Source organism: Urtica dioica, chromosome 8, assembly GCF_054948205.1.
Source record: "Urtica dioica subsp. dioica isolate 48M chromosome 8, U.dioica_male_clone48M_v1_H2, whole genome shotgun sequence".
Lineage (NCBI taxonomy): Eukaryota > Viridiplantae > Streptophyta > Magnoliopsida > Rosales > Urticaceae > Urtica > Urtica dioica.
Genome location: NC_142763.1, coordinates 28,676,811 through 28,702,298, shown reverse-complemented (window position 1 = coordinate 28,702,298; position 25,488 = coordinate 28,676,811). Strand labels below are relative to the sequence as shown.

Sequence of the window (25,488 nt, the reverse complement as noted above, 5' to 3'; positions counted from 1 at the left end):
AAATTAGATTTGGAGTTTGAAACAGAAAGTGACGCTTACAATTTCTATAATGCTTATGCTTTAAAAGTTGGTTTTAGCATTCGAAGAAGCAAAGGAAAATCCGATCAAAATGGTCGGATGATTAGTAGAGTGTTTTGTTGCTCATGTGAAGGATACCGTGAAAAAGACAGACGATATGTGAATGTGAAATGTCCTCGAAGTGAGACAAGGTTCGGATGTTCAGCAAAAATGAAAGTAAACTCTAGACAAACAGGAAAGTTTCGTGTTATTGAGTTTGTTCTTGAGCATTCACATGCTACATCAAAATGCAGCCAAACAACTTAGCAATACTTTTGGGGAATATCGAGAATTTGCTGCAAGTTTTCGTAGTTGCATATATGATTTTGAAGAGGAGGAGGAGTTTTTTGAAGCGTGGAATAAGATGCTTGTGGATTATGATCTTTTGTATAACAATTGGCTAAAGAGAATGTTTGATTTAAGGGAGAAATGGGCTCTAGTATATGGCCAGAAGACTTTTTGTGCTGGTATGAACACGACTAAGAGAAGTGAAAGTATGAATAATGCAATAAAAGGTTATGTCAATTACAAGCATAATATATTGCGATTTTTTGAACACTTCCAAAGATTGGTTGAAGATCGTCGTTGAGAAGAGTTGAAAGCAGATTTCAAAGTATCCCAAAGTTCATTATCGTTCGACATTGAAATTTCAAGGGATGCATTCGAGAAATTATACCCCAGCGGTGTCTAAATTGTTCCATGCGGAGGTGTGTAAAGCTTATGACTCTACTATTGAGAAGTGCAGCGAGACTGGGACACAAACTCGATTCAAAGTTATCGATCCTAGAAAGAAGTTTGAGCATATAGTAGATTATGATTCGTCTACTACCACAATTATTTGCTCTTGTAGCAAATTTGAATTTATGGGTATTTTGTGTTCACATGCTTTAAAAAAAATTTCTGAAAAAAGTATTACAAAAATCCCATCGCGCTATGTTTTGAAAAGATGGTGTAAAAATGCTACATCGGGAAGTGAAGTAGAGAGAAGCGCATCTATAGATCCATCTACAAGTGTGGAAAATCTTCTCGGCCAAAAGGTGCTCTTGAGAAAGCATCAAAGAAGAAGAAGAAATCAACACACAAGAAATCATCTCCCACAAAGGTATGGATTTTATTAAAATAAAATAGAACATCCATTTAAAAAAAATTAGGACTTGGTGTGTTTATCTAATATTTATTTATCATATACAAGGAAGAAGAAGCATCTGAAGAGAAAAATTCTCTATTTCAGTCTCAACAATATATGCAACTTGTGAGCCAACTAAATAGAACATGTCCAACCACAAAGATGAGTATGACAAAATTGCTAATGAAGGCAATTTTTAAATGTTTTGTTTATGCAAGTTTTTTCCCACTTTAACTATGCTAATGATAATTTTTAAACGGTTCAACCACATCCTCCGAGTCAGTTTTAGCTATACTACAGCAATACTGGAGTTTTATTTTCAGTGAAATTCACAAATTTTATTTTTGAAGACTATATGAATGCTGTGTTTTTATTATTATGAGTTATTTGTTAAGTTTATGGGGGAAACTTCAATGATTTGGATGTTATTATTTTATTATTGCAACTTGCAAGTAATACAAACAGTATTCTATTCGTTCATGTACTCACCTTTTTCAGCAATATGTTACTATATTATAACAATATGTTCGTTCACCTTTACCGTACATGTGCTCTTGTTAATTTTTTTACTGCTTTAAAGAAAAGAAAAAAAAAAGCCAAATTTTTTATTATAGGAAGAAGCCAACTCTGAATGATACTCTGATGCTAGGAATAGTGGGAAAATATTGTGTCAGAGAAAGAAAGTTAAAGCAAGTCAATACAACATATTATTTTCTTAATAAAAAATTATAATCAAGCTACAGAACTCACCCGAACGAATATTTTATTTCTTTTTTCTAAAAAGGGGAAAACAAGCAGGGGCGATCAGAGAGAAAAGAAAACTAATTTAGAGTTGTTTTTAAAAGATAACGGCGTAAAAGTTAGACCAAACAGCAAAAGTTAGCGTTAAATTCATTAAATGACGTGTCATTATTTTACTGGGGGGACAGGAAAGGTGACACGCAGAGGGGACAGATGATTTGGATTCTTTTTCTATCACCTTGTTTGTATGTTTTATTTGTATATCCTTCCACGTAAGGCACTTTAATAAAAAAAATTGTTAGTTGTGTCTATAACAATAAATGTTATATATTATGTCATTGCAACTGTGTGTGCACTCATGTAAATATATTGTGTAATGTATAGTTTGATATTTCTTATAGCACAACACTGCATATAAAAATTAGAATAAATCTCATTTTTACCCCCTGGACTCGTACCTCAGTTATATTTCACCCCCTGCACTCGAAAATGTTGCAAAATTTAACTCACAACTCAAACACGTGTTATAAGGTCTCACTTCCGTCAGTATTTGGACGTTAAGTTTCACGTTTTGATGACGTGACAAGATTTTAAAGGGTATAAAAGTATTTTCTATTATTCTAAATACTTTTAATATTTAAATATAATTATCAGATATTTAAATAATTAAATATTTCTATTATTCTCTCTCTCTCTCTCTCTCTCTCTCTCTCTCTTTCTCTCTCCTTTCTTCTTCTTTTCTTCTCTGCAAAATTCAATCCCGCTGAACAAAAAAAAAACAAAGGGACTAATAATAGTATTTTTTTTTTCTTCTTCTTGTTTGGTGCTAAATACAAAAAATAATTATCATATTCAAATAAAAAAAACGAAGCAAACCAACAGGAGACAAACCCAAAACACATACCCACAAACACACACATTCATAGTGCAGAGTAAAACACAAAGACGTGGTATTTATACCTAAAAAAATAAAAATAAGAATCAACCCAAAGAAAAAGCTCAAAGGAGGTCCCAACTGAATCTGGGTTGGACCTGAACATGTTATGATTATTGGCGGCCGGAGCGGCATCGAAAATCTCCCAACTGGTGGTGATCACGACATTGGTGGTCGGAGAATTGAAATTCCTCACCGGAGCGTGGCGGTGATGGTGCATCGGAGAGTTCCCAAACGAGTGCCTCGGCTCTTGCCGAACGTGTTCCTTCCCAGCTCCGGGCCGATGATATTATTATACTTTTGACGTCCACCGGAGAGCCACCACAGGTTCTGGTGGCGATTTCTTTGCGCGAGAACGATGGCGGAGATTTCGCCGGAGTCGCGAGATCTTTGATGTCGAGTGTTGCCAGCCCGTCTAGGGCCGACGAGGACAAAGGCACTTCCTCGACCCTCGTGGCCGGTACGGGGTCTTGAACGGCGAGGCCCTGACCCAACCAGGGCCCGGCCCAAACCAAGAGCCAAGTCAAAGGCCCATGCAGCCGGCCCAAGGTTTGCCTCGGCCATTGGCCGGCCCAAGGCTTGCCTCGGCCAATGGCCGGCCCAAGGCTTGCCTCGGCCATTGGCCGGCCCAAGGCTTGCCTCGGCCATTGGCCGGCCCTAAGGCTTGCCTCGGCCAATGGCCGGCCCAAGGCTTGCCTCGGCCAATGGCCGGCTCTAGAGCATTGCCTCGGCCGTTGGCCGGCTCTAGAGCCTTGCCTCGGCCATTGGCCGGCTCTAGAGCCTTGCCTCGGCCATTGGCCGGCTCTAGAGCCTTGCCTCGGCCATTGGCCGGCTCTAGAGTCTTGCCTCGGCCATTGGCCGGCCTTCCTCCAGAGCCGGCCTTCCTCCAGAGCCGGCCTTCCTCCAGCGCCGGCCTTGCTCCAGAGCCGGCCATGGCCGGGTCAGAGCCGGCCATGGCCTCCATGGCCGAGTCAGAGCCGGCCATGGCCGGGTCAGAGCCGGCCATGGCCTCCACGGTCGAGTCAGAGCCGGCCATGACCGGGTCAGAGCCGGCCATGGCCTCCACGGCCGAGTCAGAGCCGGCCATGGCCGGGTCAGAGCCGGCCATGGCCTCCACGGCCGAGTCAGAGCCGGCCATGGCCGGGTCAGAGCCGTCCATGGCCGGGTCAGAGGCGTCTCTCGGCCAAGGGGCTGTCCACGACGCTCCTTGGTCGCCTATAAATACCAAGGTACCTCCCTTGGTCCAGGTAATCCGAATTTGAGTACTGAAACGCTGTCGAACTCGTACCTCGCTCGTTTCTCTCAAGTCTCGACCTCTAAACACTAAACCCTCTACAAACCACCTCAATCCTACTAATGTTGAGCGTCGGAGAGGTAAACAGAGGCAACCCCTCTGTTTCCCATTTGTAGTTCACACCTTCTTTGCTTACTTTTTAGGTGCTTGGACGAGACAGAGATCACCTACAGCTAAGGGACGGCTTGGAATACCAAGCCCGACACGCTCGAGTCGAGACGAGACCACTTGGTCCGGCCTTGGGTCTAACCGTCTGCGACTCCTAAATCGTTGTCCGAAAAACTGCGACAGCATTTTGGCGCTAGAAGGAGGGGATCTCTCGACCTTGGCAACACATCCCCTCTACCAGTCTTCTTCTCACTTCTTCGACTCTCGAGAGATGAGTCGTAGCCCCGCCACCTCCGTGGGCGCCCGAGCGACTAGCTCGAGGCGCGACCTCCAAAGCTCCGCGCACCGTCTCGAAGGGCAACCTCGTGATAACGAGAGCCAGCCCCGAGACCTGGCGAATGACCCCGAGGCCGCAGTCCGAGAGGACACGGCTCGAAGGCTCACCGAGCTCCTAGACCGCCCCGGCGTCACCGGCGCGCTCATCGCCGACCTCCTCGACTCCAACAATGTCGATGACATCAACCACGAGACCAACCTTGACCACGCTATTCACGAAAGTGGACACACGCGCACGCCTCCAAGGGGACACCCTCGGGCGGCCGCGTCGAAACGTCAACTTTCTGAGGAGCACGCGCACGCGCCCTCGATGGGACACCCTCGGGCGACCACGTCAAGGCTCCAAAGCTCACGCAATACCCGAGAACGCTCGGTCTCGAGGTCCCGAAAGGGACGCTCCAAGCTCTCCATCCGCGTCCAAAACCCTCGTGAAGGTGACAACGTCGATGGTCGCGGCCTCCATCAAGGGCGTCGCCTGAATGACGCACCCTTAACAAGGGTGATAGGGACAGCCTCCGGAGACTTGAGAGACCGCCTCAGTTCTCAAAGAGAGAATCACGGGTTCGACTTGAGAGAAAAGCTCAACGCCCGACGCGAGACCACGATCATCTTGGGGCAGCAACCACCCAACATTGATCGAGCACTCGACCAAGAACGCGCAGCCATGCTTATGCTGCCGGCCGTTGGTCTCGAGCCTCGAAGGAAGAGGCGCCGGAAGGGTCAAGTCCCTAACGACCACCCTTCTCCAGCCCCGAAGCGATCCTTCGTCCCGCTCAACACAACGTCCGACCGGATCCTGAGCTTACGCCGCGATAAGCTGGGAAGCCCCGCTCCACTCACAAAGGACCCCGCAAAGCGAGATCGAAGTAGGTTCTGCGAATACCACAAAGATCACGGGCACGCGACGATCGAGTGCAAGCAGCTTAAGAAGCGAATTGATTCCCTAATTCGAGGTGGGGATTTCAAGGAATTCGTCGCGTCTGCTAGCAAGCCATGAGTGTCGTTACTTCGACCCTTAAACTCGTGACCGAGCTCGATCGACCTCGTGATTGCTTTCATTTCAAAAATGTAATTTTCTTTTTTTCATAAAAGAATGCCAAATGCCATGACTACCTGTAACGACCCCCTTTATTGCAATAAAAAGTTATTCTACACATGACAACTCTATTGCATACCTCTAACGCGAGAGTTTCTTGGTCTTTGTCTCACAAACGCAAGAAACTCGGGGGGCTAACAGGGATCAATGCTCAACCAAAAACAACTCAACAACAACTCAAAAAAATAAATAATAATAATAAAGTCTCAAGGGGCCGATGGTTAAACGGGAGGTCCCAAAGAAAGACTCTTCACATGTCTCCTCGAGATGAATTCATTCCTCGAGTCGAGCTACGAGTCCGCGAGTCGACCGATGCTCCTCGCGCCGACTCTTCACGAAACTCCTCGTGCAGGCTCTACGTGAGTCCACGAGTCGAGTTCGAGTCCACGAGTCGACCGATGCTCCTCGCGCCGACTCTTCACGAAACTCCTCGTGCAGGCTCTACGTGAGTCCTCGAGTCGAGTTCGAGTCCGCGAGTCGACCGATGCTCCTCGCGCCGACTCTTCACGAAACTCCTCGTGCAGGCTCTAAGTGAGTCCTCGAGTCGAGTTCGAGTCCACGAGTCGACTGGTACTCCTCGTGCCGACTCTTGACATGTCTCCTCGAGATGAATTCATTCCTCGAGTCGAGCTACGAGTCCGCGAGTCGACCGATACTCCTCGCGCCCACTCTTCACGAATCTCCTCGTGCAGGCTCTACGTGAGTCCTCGAGTCGAGTTCGAATCCACGAGTCGACCGATACTCCTCGTGCCGATTCATCACGTAGCTCCTCGTGCAGGCTTTACATGAGTCCTCGAGTTGAGCCCGAGTCCACGAGTCGACTGATAATCCTCGTGCCGGTTCTCACGAATTTTCGGGATGTCGAGCTCATCAGCTCGCCTCGCCTGGCCGAGCCCGCCAGCTCGTCGCCTCGCCCTGGCCGAGCTCATCAGCTCGCCTCGCCCTGGCCGAGCTCAGCAGCTCGCCTTGCCTGGCCGAGCTCAGCAGCTCGGCCAGGCTGAGCTCAGCAGCTCGCCTTGCCTGGCCGAGCTCATCAGCTCGCCTCGCCCTGGTCGAGCTCATCAGCCCGCCTCGCCTGGCCGAGCTCATCAGCCCGCCTCGCCTGGCCGACCTCAGCAGCTCGCCTCGCCTGGCCGAGCTCATCTGCTCGCCTCGCCTGGCCAAGCTCATCGGCTCGCCTCGCCCTGGCCGAGCTCAGCAGCTCGCCTCGCCTGGCCGAGCTCATCAGCTCGCCTCGCCTGGCCGAGCTCGTCAACTCGCTTGGTTGATTTCGCCTGGCCGAGCTCGTCAACTCGCCTGGTTGATTTCGCCTGGCCAAGCTCGTCTGGTCGAGCTCGTCACCTCGTCTGGTTAAGTTCGTTGCCTCGCCTGGTCGAGCTCGGCACTTCTTCTAGACGAGCTGGAGCGACTTCGTCGTTTCGTCCAAACGTCTTTGGATTCGGTTCATCGGTTCGCCCAACCGTGTTGGGCTAACTCTCTCAAAAACAAAAAACAGATAAAAGCATAATAAAGTCCCAAGGGGCCTGTGGTTAGGCCGGAGGTCCCAAAGAGAGACAACCTTCACATATCTCCTCGAGACGAGTTCATTCCTCGAGTCGAGTTTGAGTCCACGAGTTGACTAATACTCCTCATACCGACTCTTCACATATCTCCTCGAGACGAGTTCATTCCTCGAGTCGAGTTTGAGTCCACGAGTCGACTAATACTCCTCGTGCCGACTCTTCACATATCTCCTCGAGACGAGTTCATTCCTCGAGTCGAGTTTGAGTCCACGAGTCGACTAATACTCCTCGTGCCGACTCTTCACATGTCTCCTCGAGACGAGTTAATTCCTCGAGTCGAGTTTGAGTCCTCGAGTTGAGCCCGAGTCCACAAGCCAACTAACCACTCCTGGTGCAGGCTCAACAAGAGCCCTCGAGTTGAGTCCCATGTCCACAAGTCAACTAACTATTCCTCGTGCAGGCTCTACATGAGCCCTCGGGTTGAGTCTTGAGTTCGCGCTCGCCGCCCAGCTCGTCGGCCGATAGGCAACGAGTTACAAATGGGTTCAAGGTCTGCGTCCGCAGGGCGTATCTGGTCAAGCCAGTGTCCACGGGAAACCTCGCCACACAAATGTGGCATCGCGCTCGCCGCCCAGCTCGTCGGCCGATAGGCAACGAGTTACAAATAGGTTCAAGGTTTGCGTCCGCAGGGCGTATCTGATCTAGCCAGCGTCCACGGGAAACCTCGCCACACAAATGTGGCATCGCGCTCGCCGCCCAGCTCGTCGGCCGATAGGCAACGAGTTACAAATGAGTTCAAGGTCTTCGTCCGCAGGGCGTATCTGGTCAAGCCAGCGCCCACGGGAAACCTGGCCACACAAATGTGGCATCGCGTTCGCCGCCCAGCTCGTCGGCCGATAGGCAACGAGTTACAAATGGGTTCAAGGTCTGCGTCCGCAGGGCGTATCTGGTCTAGCCAGCGTCCACGGGAAACCTCGCCACACAAATGTGGCATCACGCTCGCCGCCCAGCTCGTCGGCCGATAGGCAACGAGTTACAAATAGGTTTAAGGACTGCGTCCGCTGGGCGAATCTGGTCTAGCCAGCGTCCACGGGAAACCTCGCCACACAAAAGTGGCATCGCGCTTGCCGCCCAGCTCGTCGGCCGATAGGCAACGAGTTACAAATGTATTCAAGGCTTGCGTCCGTAGGGCGTATCTGGTCAAGCCAGCGTCCACGGGAAACCTCGCCACACAAATGTGGCATCGCGCTCGCCGCCCAGCTCGTCGGCCGATAGACAACGAGTTACAAATGGATTCAAGGTCTGCGTCCGCAGGGCGTATCTGGTCTAGCCAGCGTCCACGGGAAACCTCGCCACACAAATGTGGCATCGCGCTCGCCGCCCAGCTCGTCGGCCGATAGGCAACGAGTTACAAATGGGTTCAAGGTCTGCGTCCGATGGGCGAATCTGGTCTAGCCAGCGTCCATGGGAAACCTCGCCACACAAAAGTGGCATCGCGCTCGCCGCCCAGCTCGTCGGCCGATAGGCAACGAGTTACAAATGGGTTCAAGGCTTGCGTCCGCAGGCCGTATCTGGTCAAGCCAGCGTCCACGGGAAACCTCGCCACACAAATGTGGCATCGCGCTCGCCGACCAACTCGTCGGCCGAAAGGCAACGAGTTACAAATGGGTTCAAGGTCTGCGTCCGCAGGGCGTATCTGGTCTAGCCAGCGTCCACGGGAAACCTCGCCACACAAATGTGGCATCGCGATCGCCGCCCAGCTCGTCGGCCGATAGGCAACGAGTTACAAATGGGTTCAAGGTCTGCGTCCGCTGGGCGAATCTGGTCTAGCCAGCGTCCACGGGAAACCTCGCCACACAAAAGTGGCATCGCGCTCGCCGCCCAGCTCGTCGGCCGATAGGCAACGAGTTACAAATGGGTTCAAGGTCTGCGTCCGCTGGGCGAATCTGGTCTAGCCAGCGTCCACGGGAAACCTCGCCACGCAAAAGTGGCATCGCGCTCGCCGCCCAGCTCGTCGGCCGATAGGCAACGAGTTACAAATGGGTTCAAGGTCTGCGTCCGCAGGGCGTATCTGGTCTAGCCAGCGTCCACGGGAAACCTCGCCACGCAAAAGTGGCATCGCGCTCGCCGCCCAGCTCGTCGGCCGATAGGCAACGAGTTACAAATGGGTTCAAGGTCTGCGTCCGCAGGGCGTATCTGGTCTAGCCAGCGTCCACGGGAAACCTCGCCACACAAATGTGGCATCGCGCTCGCCGCCCAGCTCGTCGGCCGATAGGCAACGAGTTACAAATGGGTTAAAGGTCTGCGTCAGCTGGGCGAATATGGTCTAGCCAGCGTCCACGGGAAACCTCGCCACACAAAAGTGGCATCGCGCTCGCCGCCCAGTTCGTCGGCCGATAGGCAACGAGTTACAAATGGGTTCAAGGTCTGCGTCCGCTGGGCGAATCTGGTCTAGCCAGCGTCCACGGGAAACCTCGCCACGCAAAAGTGGCATCGCGCTCGCCGCCCAGCTCGTCGGCTGATAGGCAACGAGTTACAAATGAGTTCAAGGTCTGCGTCCGCAGGGCGTATCTGGTCTAGCCAGCGTCCACGGGAAACCTCGCCACGCAAAAGTGGCATCGCGCTCGCCGCCCAGCTCGTCGGCCGATAGGCAACGAGTTACAAATGGGTTCAAGGTCTGCGTCCACACAACAAAGACGCGCAAATCGATTATGCCTTCGTTGGCAAATCGAGAAAACAAGACGCGCACAATACAACAAAGACGCGCAAATCGATTCTGTCTTCGTTGGCAAGTCGAGAAAATAGGCCACATACAATAAAGCCGTGCTAATCGATCATACCCTCACTGGTAGATCGAGAAAATAAGCCGCACACGATCAACCCGAAAACCCGAGATCGTTCGTCCTGCATCCGTATAAAAGCGTAGATTTTGAGTTTCCACTCGATCTACGCTCGACCGGAAACTCGGGGGGCTAATGTTGCCGGCCCGTCTAGGGCCGACGAAGACAAAGGCACTTCCTCGACCCTCGTGGCCGGTACGGGGTCTTGAACGGCGAGGCCCTGACCCAACCAGGGCCCGGCCCAAACCAAGAGCCAAGTCAAAGGCCCATGCAGCCGGCCCAAGGTTTGCCTCGGCCATTGGCCGGCCCAAGGCTTGCCTCGGCCAATGGCTGGCCCAAGGCTTGCCTCGGCCATTGGCCGGCCCAAGGCTTGCCTCGGCCATTGGCCGGCCCAAGGCTTGCCTCGGCCAATGGCCGGCTCTAGAGCCTTGCCTCGGCCGTTGGCCGGCTCTAGAGCCTTGCCTCGGCCGTTGGCCGGCTCTAGAGCCTTGCCTCGGCCATTGGCCGGCTCTAGAGCCTTGCCTCGGCCAATGGCCGGCTCTAGAGCCTTGCCTCGGCCAATGGCCGGCTCTAGAGCCTTGCCTCGGTTATTGGCCGGCTCTAGAGTCTTGCCTCGGCCATTGGCCGGCCTTCCTCCAGAGCCGGCCTTCCTCCAGCGCCGGCCTTGCTCCAGAGCCGGCCATGGCCGGGTCAGAGCCGGCCATGGCCGGGTCAGAGCCGGCCATGGCCTCCACGGCCGAGTCAGAGCCGGCCATGGCCTCCACGGCCGAGTCAGAGCCGGCCATGACCGGGTCAGAGCCGGCCATGGCCTCCACGGCCGAGTCAGAGCCGGCCATGGCCGGGTCAGAGCCGGCCATGGCCTCCACGGCCGAGTCAGAGCCGGCCATGGCCGGGTCAGAGCCGGCCATGGCCTCCACGGCCGAGTCAGAGCCGGCCATGGCCGGGTCAGAGCCGTCCATGGCCGGGTCAGAGGCGTCTCTCGGCCAAGGGGCTGTCCACGACGCTCCTTGGTCGCCTATAAATACCAAGGTACCTCCCTTGGTCCAGGTAATCCGAATTTGAGTACTGAAACGCTGTCGAACTCGTACCTCGCTCGTTTCTCTCAAGTCTCGACCTCTAAACACTAAACCCTCTACAAACCACCTCAATCCTACTAATGTTGAGCGTCGGAGAGGTAAACAGAGGCAACCCCTCTGTTTCCTCTTTGTAGTTCACACATTCTTTGCTTACTTTTCAGGTGCTTGGACGAGACAGAGATCACCTACAGCTAAGGGACGGCTTGGAATACCAAGCCCGACACGCTCGAGTCGAGACGAGACCACTTGGTCCGGCCTTGGGTCTAACCGTCTGCGACTCCTAAATCGTTGTCCGAAAAACTGCGACAACAGCGAGATTGAGCTTTCTTTAGATCGGAGTTGTTGGCGATGAAGTCCAGCCATTCATTGGATACGCTTTTGAATCGGAGGAGAGATTTCGCCGAAAGCTTCGGCAGAATATCCCACAATACGAGATCTTGCGGCAATATTGGGGTGTTTTGCGTTTCTGGTAATTTCATCGGAGCTTTTGTTGTAAATAAATATATAAAAACTCTTTCTCTATTTTTTTTTCGTCTGCAATGTGTCCTCAATATAAATATATATAAAGGTTTTATGCATATATTAGGGGTAGATTCTATTAGAGAATGTTCAGTGTTAATGTTCTATTGGCTCTGCTGTTGGCTCCTCTGCCTCTGCTGGACCTGCATCGCCGGCCTCGAATTCTTCACCTTCAAGAGACAGAGAGAGAATAATAGAAATATTTAATTATTTAAATATCTGATAACTATATTTAAATATTAAAAGTATTTAGAATAATAGAAAATACTTTTATACCATTTAAAATCTTGCCACGTCATCAAAATGTGAAATTTAACGTCCAAATACTGACGGAAGTGGGGTCTTGTAACACGTGTTTGAGTTGTGAGTTGAGTTTTGCAACATTTTCGGGTCTAGAGAGTGATATGTAACTGAGGTACGAGTTCAGGGGGCAAAAAATGAGATTTATTATAAAAATTAATCGTAATTCTTATATTTTTGTTAGTAATAAATTAAATAATGATATGTAAATATAACATATTAGATATTACTCATATTAACTGATTCGTTGCTCACATAATATCATTTTTTTGGGGGGGTTTATTTCGTGGTAACAGTATATCACGTTCACGTGACACTAATACTACTACTAACGTAATTATATAAGGAAATGCGATATATTTCAGACGATACATAAGTTACGAGTTAAAATCCCGATAATAAATTAAAAAAAAAAAAAAAAGACGTTTTCCACAGCCTAGTTGGAATCATCACATATCACTCGTTTGGTTGGAATCCGCAAAAATCTTAAATCACTCTTCCGTCGAGCCATCGTAGTCAATCTTGCCTCACTGTTTCGCCGGCGGCGAGCGGTCCAAATTAGGCGTCACGGCCGGTGCAAAGGTTTCCATTCTGTTCTTTGGACAACTCACCACCATCTTCAGTTTTTGTTTTTTCCTTTGCTCGTGTTTGATTGGGAATGAATTTGGACACCGTGTTCGTGGTCATAATTCTTTTCTGTTATCTTTCAGGTGAAAGGAATTCGATGAATTGAAGTTTTTCTATATCTAAATTCACCAATTCAAAACCCTTTCTGATCGGAAATTGGAGAGCAAACGAATATCCGAGAATCTGATTGAAAATGGACGCTTCAGCTGTATTGAACAGCCTAAACTCGATCGCTAAACCGATGTACAGTTCCAAATCACTTTCTGTGGCTCGCTCTCGCTTTATATCGTCTGAATCGTTCTTGGCTCTGAAGAACCGAACTCACCTCTCTCAACTCAGAGGCACGAAGCTCAGAAGCCAAAAGCCTCGCTCCTTTCCTCTTGTATTCGCTGCACAGACCAACTTCTTCAAAGGTGAGCTTCACTGTCTTTTTTAAACTGTATTTATTGTGTCCAATTCCGCTGTAACTAATAAATGCAGATGGTTTTCCCCGTATATGTATGGAAATTGGAACAATTTTCGTTGAACTAACCATTGGGAAAATTATGTGAAATAGTCATCCAAACAGCTTGGAAGGTTTCGAAAGATGGAATTGAAGCAGGAACTAATATGGTGCCTGTAAGTTGTTCTCTATTTCTCTTGTGTGCGTCTTTTGCTTTTAAAAGATAATTTGAGTTCAATTGAAATTTTTTCCGCTTTCTAACAATGGACCCTTAAAAATGTCTATAGGATTCTGTACCAAGACCAGTAGCAAAGATATCTGTGACAGTAGTTGGATTGTTCGTCGCGCTTTTCGTTCTTAAATCTTTCTTGTCGACGGCTTTCTTCGTGCTGGTATGTTCTCTAAGCAGTTACTTATTTTGTCTTTGTCAGCTATTAAGCTATTTCATTTGTTCTTTATTTTACTGTTGTTTGTAGAGTTTAGAGTTCTATTCTAGAGTTTGATTTTAGAGTTTTAGTTTTGTGTTTTTGGCTTTAGTATATATGGGATGATACAGTGCTTCAAAAATGATAAGGAAATAGTTTTAGTTAATTCTAAGTCCTTTGGTTGAAGATCACTGATCACAGAAAGATTAGACTTTCTTATGTACTCTGCCATGTATTTAGAAGGAAAAAAAAAAGATGACCTTGAATCTTGTAATCCATTTTAGGATGCTATTTGTTGGGGCTGTAAAACAAAATCTGACAAAATGAGTGTGTTTGAACCAAACTGACTTAACCGATCAATTCACCTTAAGAAACAACCGAACTCGATTTCAGATGGACCCCTTTTTATTAGCACATGTGGCGGTAAAAAACACCCGAGTCACCAACATCCATGCTCCGACACTCAACGTTGGTCTCGTCTCTGGAGTTAGAGAGTGAAAGTGAGGAGATAGAGATTCAAGTCCAAAAGATTGATCACTTGTGACTTGTTAGGAGATGGGTTTTTATAGAGGGCCAATGAGGCTAAGGAGGCCAAATGGGCCTAAGAGGCCCGATGTGTCGAGGTCCTCAGTTGCAGGCGAGCCATGGTCAACGTCTGTGCGGTTATGGATTGTGAACCTTCTGCCTCCTGCCGAACCATATTCGGGTCATTGCTCGTGGGCTAGGTTCCTTAGGCCTGGCTTATTTTGTGAAGCATTGGGCTTGATCCATGAAGCGCAAAGTGGCCTGTTAGTCAAAGTTGGCCGGGGTCTTTGCTGAGTCGGTCGTTTTTACGATCTCTAACATATTGCTCTAAAATAGAGTACATGCCAAGATCATGGAGTGTTTAAGTGTTGTATCTACAACAAATTAATTCAGTTACACTCCATATGGAGCAAAATACAAGATATAAAATATATTTTCAGGGTAAAATGAGGATTCGAAATTGAATACTGTTACTTTGTAATATATTTCTTATCAACTCAAAACTATATTATAGAGATACTTACTCCAAAATACAATATATAAAAAATATTTTCACTCCAATACGTATTACGGGTAAGAGAAATATTCTCTATCGATTCTTTTATAGAATGTTTTAATACTTTTATGCCATTTACTCATTTATACTTTTTTTTAATATTTAATACAATATAAAACAATAAAATCATTGTAGTAATAATGAAGCTTGGTGCAGTGTTAATTTCAAGTATACTATAGTGGGTACATTATACAACAATTTTGTAGAAATTTTCAATAAATTGACTTATTATCTAATGAATTTGTATAATTTAGTAATTAAGTTATTCATGTTACTCTTTATTCATTTATTTTTAGTATTTTTTCATTAATTTTTTATTTCTGCAATTGATATTGTGGAAATTACCTTCCGTACTTTAATAAAAAAAAAATAAAGACAAAATTGTCTAAAAAATTAAAAATAAAGTATTTATAGGATGTTTGAAAGTGAAGGATTCTAAGAATTACTACGAGGCATAAAGGATTATTCCCTATTGATACTTCCAAGTTCCATCCATATAGGATTTTTCTATTGGTATTTCCGTAAAATACCAAACCACGTTTTAATGTAATGCAGTCTAAAATAATGTGGATACATTTTTACTTCCGAAATGTATTACATCAGTAACCAGTCTACACTATTTATTTGCCATCATTCCCATTTCCCACTGTTTTGGTACTCTGTCTGACCTAAACCTAACCTAATACTCTCTCTCTCTCTCTCTCTCTCTCTGCGTTTCTGCCATCGAAATTAGCCGGCCATCCATCTGGGCTTTCGGCGCTCCTCCGGTGTGTCGTCGATGCCTCGCCCTCGACTGTCCTCATCACCTCTCTCTCTCTCTCTCTCTCCGCGCTTCGTCTCATCCCTGAAAGATCTATATTAGAGAGGACAATCAATCTTAAACTGCAGATTCTATTCAGAACGTAAAAGCCCTAGCTTTATCATGTGAAACATCCCAATGATGAACGTTTTAGTAATCGGAGAGGGGAAGAAAGAGAGAAGTGAAAAAGCCCATGGAATTAAACGAAATAACTTTTTGGAGCTCCCTTTTGAACAAAGGTTGAGGTATCAAAAGTTAGTTTCTCTTCTTTCCATAAGTTGCCATGTTCACTGCTCTCTTTCTCTAGCCCAGGTCGATAGCAGGCTCTCCTGAGGGATGTATTGTTATTTGTTTTCCCTGTCCATTCTCTTTTCTGCGTGGCTTTCATTAACGCATGACATAATAGAGAATTCGAAGTATGTTTTTTCCCTGTAAAAGTACATTAAACAAAAAAAAGTTGCAGGGATTAGATCTTTAGTAGGGAAACTGTGCAAGAGATTGTTGAATTTCAAAATCAGAGTAAAATAATTTCATTCAATAACCAACAAAAAATGTTTTTGTTTGTGGTTAATCAGCAAGGAGAAGTCTTCAAGAAAAGAAAAGGAAAAAAAAAAAAACAGGGGAGATAGAGTTGTATAAAAGAAAATTTATGAAGGGGTAAATGGGAGACTAATGGAAAATGAGAAAGAGACAGAGAGAGTTGGAAAATGAAGGTTGGAATTGGATTATCTGAAAGAGAAGAAATTATTGGTATAAAACCGAACAGATCTTGTAGTCAATAGACCAGCCTGCTTGGATTTAAAACCGAAATTGAACCATGTTATACAGTTTCTGTTTGGCCACACTATGAGAGAACCTAAAGGCACTAGGTGAAAAACAGCCGAACTTAACTAGATTCTCAGAGTATGTATTGGCAAATAATTTTCTCAGCTAACATATGTGAATCGTAAAAAGAGTTTTCTCAGTTATCGATAATGAATTGTAAAAACTAGATTTGTTGTCTGCAAATAGTAAACATCAAAAGATTTTAGTATCTTAGTGTGTATAGGGTTTGATTATTTGAATTGTATTTAATGACATCTCGTGAAACTAGTACTGTTTTCTCTAAAGTTCTATATTATGCAACTAATCCTGATAATTTTGAATGGTAACAGGCAACAATGGGTCTAGTGTATTTTGCGTTCATAGCTTTGTATAAAGACGAAGGACCGAAAGGAGGTGAAGGCAAATCATTTACTAAAGGAGCTAAAACTTCTGCCACGGATGATGAAGCTCTAGATGAAGCGAGAAGAATCATGGAAAAGTACAAGTAGCCCACTGGTAAAAGAAGCTACTTCTTACTGTCTTATCATGTATGTCAAGCTTTCGTATAGCTTTTACATCCTTAAAGTGAAAGGTTTAACTTGCAATTTAAGGTATTGTAAAAATTATCCTCTTGTCGGGTTTTGGTAAGGCAAACTCGAGACTCGACGAGATGGGTTGCACATGCTCATTCATATATGCAGAGGAAGTTAATCTCGAGTAAATTTCTTTTTCATTCATTGAAACATTATATGGTACAACAATCATCGACAGGATTAGCTATAAGATCGGTTTTTTGTGTAGAAATTTTCAAACACTCGAATTCAAGTGAGGACAGCCTACCCATCCAGCTTCCTACTCATAACTAGGATAGACTATGTACATGAGAAACTTAAGTTGCTCTTTTGGACTAGTCGATTAGTATTGTGGTAGGGCTGGTTTTAATACAGTGTCAATCTCTTAAGTTTTGAAACTAGATAATGACATGTTTTATGGAGAGAACTGCAAAGCTGTAGATGATTCCCGTTTTCAGTTGGGATGCACTAGAGAATCTCTTTTCCATGACCATAATCTGTTTCCTTTGTTTCTCTGAGTGAATAGTCTTCCTTGATATATATAGGACTGTCCATGACGTCAATTCTGAGAGATAGAAAGTGTTCTTAACAATTTCTTAGTTAGCTAACCATTACACCATGCAAAGTATTTATGAGAACCAACTTCTGAAGCAGTATGAAGATGAAAGTCATGACTCATAGCATTTCTATTTTATAAATCAGATCGTCGTATATAATCTGATATTTTAATACACTTTATATATGTCTATATATATATATGTGTGTGTGTATATAGAATCTGCACTGGTGTACAGACCTTAAGTGGTGGTGACATGTGATAGGTAAAGTCTTTTTTCATACATGAACATATAATAATGCTTAGAGCCTAGATTAAGACGCATGATTATTAAGGACGGCGAGGAAGGAAGCTTCTGGCTATGTTGCCATTGGCCCCATTGGGGAAGAATCCTCCGGGGCGGGACTCATCACCTGTTCCATACACTGTCCTCAGGATCTCCGGAGGCGTTCTAGCGTAGCCGAGGGAAAATTGATCGGCTGATAGGATATTGCTGGTCGTCCTCTTCTCGGCCCCGAGCGCCAGAGCCACGGCTATGCCTTCATCTTTTACGCCGCACTGTGCGAGATTGTTCCTTAGGTTAGATATGAGGTTTGTGAATCTCTCTACCTTAATTCCGTAAGGAAAGACCACCTTGTTCGCTCTTTGGTACAACAGTGTTCTAATCACCGCGTCTTGGCCAGATTCTACACTTAGAAGAGAAGCTACCAACTGCACATATATAACACATACATGTAGTGGTTATTTAGTAAGAGTCTTCATACAACCATAGTTTTTTTTTTTTTTTTTTTTTTTTGGAAATACCACCAAAAGATTAGTCTATTTTATTTGTGAATATCTTGTCATAAGTCATAACAAACGTTCTTTTTTTTATTTTAGGGAAATGGTGGCAAAAATACAGACAAAAACCTTACTTCTGTACTCATTTTTTTTTCTTTGGCAAAAATACCACATGCTACTATTTAGTAGCGTCGTAACTACTTGCAGTGTTAAGTTCAAACAGAAATTTTAACGGCAGAAGTATTTACGCATAACTAAATTTGTAACATGAGGTTATTTTTGCCCATATCGGTTAGAGCAAATTTTGAGTATTTTGTCGCCGTTTTCCCTTTTAATTTACTAGGTTGTAATATTATTATTCGTGCTGTGAGTTGTGACCACACAAAATCGTGTTAATTAGGTTTTAGTTATATTACCGTTATGCCATCGTGACTTCTCATTCAATCGTTACTTATTTAAAGCTAAATTCAATTAAAATTGTCCTTGGACTCATTTGGCTGCTAGCCTAAGGTGTAATTCTTGTTGACATCTATGTATTATGTAGTACACATGTATAGGTATATATGTATATGTGTTATAGGCTTACACTGCGAGAGGTAGTGGAAGTGAGGGAAGGTATGGTTCCAACGTAGCCAACAAGGCCAACGTAAGGGATGAAATAAGAGGCCAAGAGGAAGTTGACTGTGTTCGCAAATGGGTCAAACGCAGGTCGTAGTCGAAACCCCAATGCTTGCTCTATAGCCATGCTTGTAGCGCTCAGATTCAGTAGAGGTCTCTCAAACCCTCCCACTCTATCTACTATTGCTCTGCATCCACAAATTATATATATAGGAAAAATTGTACAAAATAATCATTTACAACTAATGGATTAACAAAATAACTGAAGTTTTAAGTTTTCGTCAAGTTGTAAAAAAAAAAATTTGACAATATCATTAATATTTTTGATGGTTTATATTGGCATTTTATCACTGGATCAAAAAAATTATTTAACAAACCTTAGATAGTCTGCAAATTCATATTTCAATTCACTGAAATATGATGATCCATAAAATAAATAAATGACATTGGCAATGTAAGAAAACCCTTATAATATGTTTTGTCAATATACTTAGCTAAAAAAAAAAAAAAAAAAAAACAACTGTGTGATTTGATGTACAAAGTGTTAGTTGAGCAGCATTAGCCTAAAAAATGCAATAAACTTTAATATAGCTTAAAGAAGTAGAAATATTATTTGTTTGACGTTGACCTGATATGGCCAACTTCTTGATAACCAAACTCCTCGATAATTCTTTTGACTGTGGGAGTCAAAATGGCCTTGCGACCACCAATAGGAGTTGGGCCTCCTCGGCCCAAAGACGAGTTTATGGAGTCCAGCCCAAAACCCAGAGCTCCTCTCAAGAAAAACTCGGCCTCCAAGAATTCAAGGTTTAGAGCAAACTGAATTCTATCTGTATCGGTTGCCACAATTGGTCCGCACGAAGAGCCCCAAACGACACTTGATTCCAAAGTAAACGCGACGAAGAGAATGGCACTGAAGAAAAACAATGTCGCATGGTTTTTGGCCATAATGTGTTGTCAAAAGGGATTAAGCTAGAAGACACTAGTTTATGGTGTGGGTGAGAGAAATGAACGCGTATTAAGCAACCTAAATAGGAGTTATGGACGAGAGGGTATTCTAGTTTCTACTAGTAGTACGTACTACTACAATGGCTATTAAGTTTAGCTAGCTTGTGTACACAGTATATATATCTTTAAATTTTCAAACGAATTAGGCAGTATTTAACCGTACCAAACTTCCATGAATGAAACGTGTTTAAGATGATATAGGCTCTCCGAAACTCATACGTAACAAGACGGTGCAGAATGCAGATAATACATAAAAAAAACAAGGTTCGAATAGTAGTCTAGTAAATTAGAATTGAAGTTTTGCATGCTGACGTGTATACATCCATGATAAAGACGAACTAGATGATGTGCAATTGATCTTTAAGCAATGCTTGAAATGTCGTTAATCATAGGCACTTCTCCTAATTTCTTAGGATATATTGGGACTCGGATAGTTATATTTTCATTTCCTTCAGAATTTTCGTTGCGGGTCGAAATTTCATTGAGTATATGCTAGTTTATTACGAGTTTGAGTATATTCTAGTTGTTTTATTCTATATTTTCATCGGCCTTCCTATATAGACGTTTTTTTTTTTTTTTTTTTTTTTTTTTTTTTTTTTTTTAAATGGACCCATCAACAACGAATATCGTCAGCATGCATTAGCAGGGTCGGCCGACATATATCTGAGTCTTAAGCGAATCTAAAAATAGAGCCTTATAAAAAAAATCAATAATATATAACAATTGATAAGAAAAGTATAACTTATTTGCCGTTATTTTTAGTAAATATTAAAACAATACATAGTCTTCATAAAGTACAAAATAAAATGTATTATTATTATCATCATACTCGCTCACTTTTTTTTATATATTGTCTTTGCTTATGATAGTAATAAATCGTATTTAAAAAAAAAATCAAGATCTAAATTTTGAAAGTTAACCAATTATCTTCTTTTTCATATCCCGAAATATATTTACTAGTGGTCATAATTTTTCTATGTTCTAAAAAGTAAATAAACAAAAGAAGTTAAAATATAAATAAATATACTTCAAACTCAAATCTTACCTTACAACTATAAGGTTCCATAAAAATAATCAATTTTTCAAAATAACCTGCATTCAAGATTATTAGAGTATGAATGACATAAAAATTAAAAAAAAATTATCATTGTATAATATGGCTACGATTAGGTCTGATTATAAAATTCCAATTGGCATATGTGAATGGCGGCTAAAAACATTAAAATCTTGATTATGGGCTTATTTATTACAAGGCTATTGATTAGCAACAACCAGAAGTCAACAAAATTGTTCTGTTTGTCTTAATACTTCGTTGGACTTTTACGAAAAATTTGGACTTTCTTACTAAAATTTTAGGCTTAAATGGGAGCCTAATTTTTTTAATCAAAATAAATGGGCTCAAGTGATTACTTACTTGGGAAATGGACTTAACTAGTAGCAATTTTTATATTTTGGACAAAAATAGTATCAACTATATTTTTGGACACTTTTACTAGTAACTGTAGATTTATATATCTATAATTGTTATTAATTGTAGACTTGTAAATCTACAGTTTATGATCCAAATTATCAAATTGATACTAATAAAAGTGTCCAAAAATATAATTGATACTATTTTGATCCAAATTATCAAAATTGTTACTAGTTGAGACCATTTTCCTACCTACTTTGTATAGCCGACCAAACTATTTATTATGTAACTAAGTGTAAAAGACAAATGTATCCAATTTTCGAATTATATCTTACCAGTAAAACAATTAAAGCATAATAAACGTTTTCTAAAACTCGTACATACTTATCCAGTTTATCTCTGGTAAGTCAAACTTATATTGGACTTGGAGTATCTAACTACAATAGGCTAAATTTATGTACATATTGACCAAAAAAAAAAGTGATATGGATTGCGTTAAAAATTAGTTGGTTCGCAAAAGTCGTTTGGCGCGCTTTATTGAATAGGCTTTTGGACCGTGCCAGGATCTAGGGGTATGTTTGGTTCAAAGGATTAGAATGGAATGGAATCGATTCCTTAAACATACCATTATTTTGTTTGGTTTAATTATTTATAAAGGAATAATCATTTTGTGGAATAACTATAATCCCATTTTAATGGAATCAACATTACATCACATATTAGAGGAATGGACCATTTCATAATATAATTAACATTTTTTTTTCCAAAACTACCTTTAAAATATCTTTACCCAGAAAACACTTGAAAATACAAATTTCCTCACACCGTGCTAGCTTTCTGAGAATGAAGATCGATTGGTTTAGGGTCTTCGACAATTTGTTAGCAATATCATATTAATATTGACGTAAATACAAGATAAATTGCATGGAAGGAAAATTAAACGGAAATAACAAATTACAAATAAAAACCGGCTAAACCTTAAAACCGGAAAACCAAAGCGGAGAGGATGGAAAGAAACAGTCGAGGCCCGTTGGACGGTTTCCTTGAAGCTTTTTATCACCCTCCCACGGATGCTGAAATAGGTGAGCAAAAGCCTCCCAGGATACAACGACTACAGAGGCAAGCTTAGCACCAATAAGCTTTACTCTCAGCGAACTAGGACCTGTACGAAAACTATCACCAAGACAAAAGAAAAGAAAAATTTTTCTGGAAGAGGAGAGAGTTCGGAACAGTGGGAGAGATGGATTTGTTGTGTGTGTTCTGAATGAGAGCTTAAGCCTCTTTATATAGGCCAAGGCTACGGTTTTGAAATATCCAAAAATCGCCCAGCCTTAAAGGTATTTAACGCTCCTAATGAGGCTATTACAACCGGCCATTAACGCACTGTTTTCTTTTTAAAACCGTGCAACGTTTTCAGCCTTTATGGAGTAAAGGTGGCACATTAACCCCTCACGAGTACCGAGTAAAGGTTTCATTCTCAACTTAACAAAAGAGTTATTTATGGAATTAAAACATTTTTTTGGAAGTGAACTTTGCAATAAAAAGAAAGCCCGAGACAATTCTCGAAACCGAAACCCGAGCCCGAGCCCGGCCTGGCTCTGCTCGACGGCGGCGCGCGTGTGTGTGTGCGCGCGCATGAGGGGTTAAGGGTTAACCCACACACACTCTCCTCTCTTGCACTTGTATATCCATTAATTAAAGAGGATAGTATTTAAATACTACCACAACACACATCCCCAACCAATGTGAGACTCTTGGTATTCCACTTCCATAACACAACATAAATGTGTTTTTTTAGTCTACTTTGAGCATCAATTTCTCATTCATCTTAGGTCCGATCTTGGCAAACAAATATTCAATTTTATACCACTCGTTACAAGGAATCTGTATCACCTGGAATTATTCAATTCCGATGAGTGGACCCTACTCAAATTGTTGCAACAAATCAGCCATACACATGTAAATAAATATTCTTTATTTACTTAATTTCCAACAATCCCCCACATGAATGAAATTGAGACAACAATTATAAAGACACGACTCGATGTGGTGATAGATTCTACGGTCAATACCAGTATAGGATAGGTAGGCAGAGCCTTTGAACCTTCCCTTGGAAATATATGCCATCTTTACTGACTACTCAGTAGACACGTTATCCTTGAACTGTTAGTCGTTTTGTATAAACGATAAACATATCCCCCCACTGATATCTTCCTGACATAGGTTCAGTTCTCATGGTTATGTTCATTTTGGCCCTGAACATTCGCCTGGTTCTGCAAGAGTTTCTAACGAACTAAGCTCAATTAATTCTCTTTCGAAGCGGCCCCACTTCTCTCTCACATAGGTGATTCTTTTATGCATTACTCAATCAGAATCTTAGATATCTGATCTCATAGAATCATTAAAAACTCAAAGTTTAACCTCGTACGGGTGTCACTGTTTAACGTAGGAATAGGACTAGGGGTTTTCCCCCACAGTGACCTTTGACAATTAGGTTGTCCCCTTGGACCAAGATCTAGGGATCTCCAGTCATCATGGTTGAGTTTCCTTTGCCTTGGCTTTATTTGCCATGGACTTTAGTCCCATTCCTTTAGATGTCTTCTCTACTTGGTCTCTATGTAACCCTTTGGTTAGCGGATCCGTAATATTCTCTTTGGACCTAACATAGTCAATACTAATGACTCCAGATGAGAGAAGTTGTCTAATGGTATTATGTCGTCGACGGATATGTCTAGACTTACCATTATACATCACATTATGTGCCCTACCAATAGAAGATTGGTTATCACAATATACACATATTGCAGGCATAGGTTTTGTCCAATTAGGAATATCTTCCACAAAGTTCCTTAGCCATTCAGCTTCTTCTCCACATATATCCAATGCAACAAACTCAGATTCCATCGTGGATCTCGTTATCACAGTTTGTTTGGAGGATTTCCAAGATATGGCCGCACCTCCCAGAGTGAATACATATCCACTCGTGGCTTTCGAATCTTGAATATCAGATATCCAACTCGCATCAGTGAAAATTTCAATTACTTCAGGATATCTAATGTAGTGTAGACCATAATCACGAGTGAATCGTAGATACCTCATTACCCTTACGATTGCTTTTCAGTGTTCATCAATTGGATTACTCGTATATCGAGCTAGTCTACTCACGGTGTAGGCTAAATCCAGTCTCATGCAACTCATCAAGTACACGAGACTGCCTATCACCCTCGCATATTCAATTTGAGAGATGCTTTCACATTTATTCTTAGACAAGTGTTGACTAATGTCTATGGGAGTTCTCGAGACTCCAGAATCGTCATTTCCAAACTTGTCTAGAATTTTCTCAACATAGTGTGTTTGACCCAGTACAATCCCATTGGGTGTTCGGGTAATCTTGATCCCCAGAATTACATCAGCAATTCCCAGATCTTTCATATCGAACCTTGTATTCAATATATCTTTTGTGGATTGGACCATACGATCATTACTCCCCACTATGAGCATGTCATCTACATATAAACACAGAATCACATATCCATGTTCAGTGGTTTTAATATACACACATTTGTCACACTCATTGCTCTTAAATTCATTCGACATCATAACGTTGTCGAATTTCTCATGCCATTGCTTTGGGGCTTGTTTAAGGCCATAAAGCAACTTGACTAGTTTACAGATTTTATTTTCTTGTCCAAGTGCAATACAACCCTCAGATTGATTAATATAGATCTCTTCTTTGAGATCTCCATTAAGAAAGGTTGTTTTTACATCCATCTGATGAATTTCAAGATTGCGTAATGCAGCAACTGCAATTATCAATCTAATAGAAGTTATTCTCGTCACATGAGAATAAGTATCAAAGTAATCAACATCCTCATTCATCTTAGGTCCGATTTTGGCAAACAAATATTCAATAAGTATCAAAGTAATCAACACCCACATTGGCGGCACGCGTGTGTGTATGCGCGCGTGAGGGGTTAAGGGTTAACCCACACACACTCTCCTCTCTTGCACTTGGATATTTATTAATTAAAGAGGATAGTATTTAAATACTACAACAACACACATCCCCAACCAATGTGGGACTCTTGGTATTCCACTTCCACAACACAACATAAATGTGTTTTCTTTAACCTACTTTGAGCATCAATTTCCCATTCATCTTAGGTCCGATTTTGGCAAACAAATATTCAATTTTATACCCTCGTTACGAGGAATCCGTATCATTTGGAATTATTCAATTCCGATGAGTGGACCCCACTCAAATTGTTGCAACAAATCAGCCATACACATGTAAATAAATATTCTTTATTTACTTAATTTCCAACACAATTTGAGGCTCTCCGTCGAGGCCGATCTCAGCGTCTTCGCCAACCTTACCAAGCTCGTCAAGCTCTCCATAGCCAACAACTCCATCTCTGGCAAATTCCTAGACAACA

At 43.2% G+C, this 25,488-nt stretch overlaps 2 protein-coding genes and 1 pseudogene across 2 annotated transcripts; 2 read left to right on the top strand and 1 right to left on the bottom strand.

Moving 5' to 3' along the window:
* Positions 1-292: 292 nt before the first annotated feature.
* Positions 293-12,657, top strand: LOC149388930 (protein FAR1-RELATED SEQUENCE 9-like; annotated as a pseudogene).
* Positions 12,432-16,888, top strand: LOC149388929 (uncharacterized). The gene is made up of 5 exons (XM_089624413.1): positions 12,432-12,511; positions 12,640-12,969; positions 13,113-13,174; positions 13,286-13,390; positions 16,458-16,888. Exons 2-5 carry the CDS (start codon positions 12,750-12,752, stop codon positions 16,614-16,616), a joined length of 546 nt encoding a protein of 181 aa, XP_089480539.1. The 5' UTR covers positions 12,432-12,511; positions 12,640-12,749; the 3' UTR covers positions 16,617-16,888.
* Positions 16,889-17,327: 439 nt separating this feature from the next.
* Positions 17,328-19,664, bottom strand: LOC149388928 (desiccation-like protein). The gene is made up of 3 exons (XM_089624412.1): positions 19,262-19,664; positions 18,602-18,821; positions 17,328-17,946 (listed from the first exon to the last, which is right to left on the bottom strand). Exons 1-3 carry the CDS (start codon positions 19,579-19,581, stop codon positions 17,566-17,568), a joined length of 921 nt encoding a protein of 306 aa, XP_089480538.1. The 5' UTR covers positions 19,582-19,664; the 3' UTR covers positions 17,328-17,565.
* Between the last annotated feature and the right edge of the window lie 5,824 nt (positions 19,665-25,488).

Excerpts from the sequence above, each read along its gene's own strand:
- LOC149388928 (XM_089624412.1), bottom strand. The coding sequence starts at position 19,581 with ATGGCCAAAAACCATGCGACATTGTTTTTCTTCAGTGCCATTCTCTTC. Across the intron at positions 18,822-19,261 it reads CAAGAAGTTGGCCATATCAG|AGCAATAGTAGATAGAGTGG; the intron begins GTCAACGTCAAA and ends TTGTGGATGCAG. Across the intron at positions 17,947-18,601 it reads CTTCCACTACCTCTCGCAGT|TTGGTAGCTTCTCTTCTAAG; the intron begins GTAAGCCTATAA and ends ATATATGTGCAG.
- LOC149388929 (XM_089624413.1), top strand. The coding sequence starts at position 12,750 with ATGGACGCTTCAGCTGTATTGAACAGCCTAAACTCGATCGCTAAACCG. Across the intron at positions 12,970-13,112 it reads ACAGACCAACTTCTTCAAAG|TCATCCAAACAGCTTGGAAG; the intron begins GTGAGCTTCACT and ends TATGTGAAATAG. Across the intron at positions 13,175-13,285 it reads CAGGAACTAATATGGTGCCT|GATTCTGTACCAAGACCAGT; the intron begins GTAAGTTGTTCT and ends AAATGTCTATAG.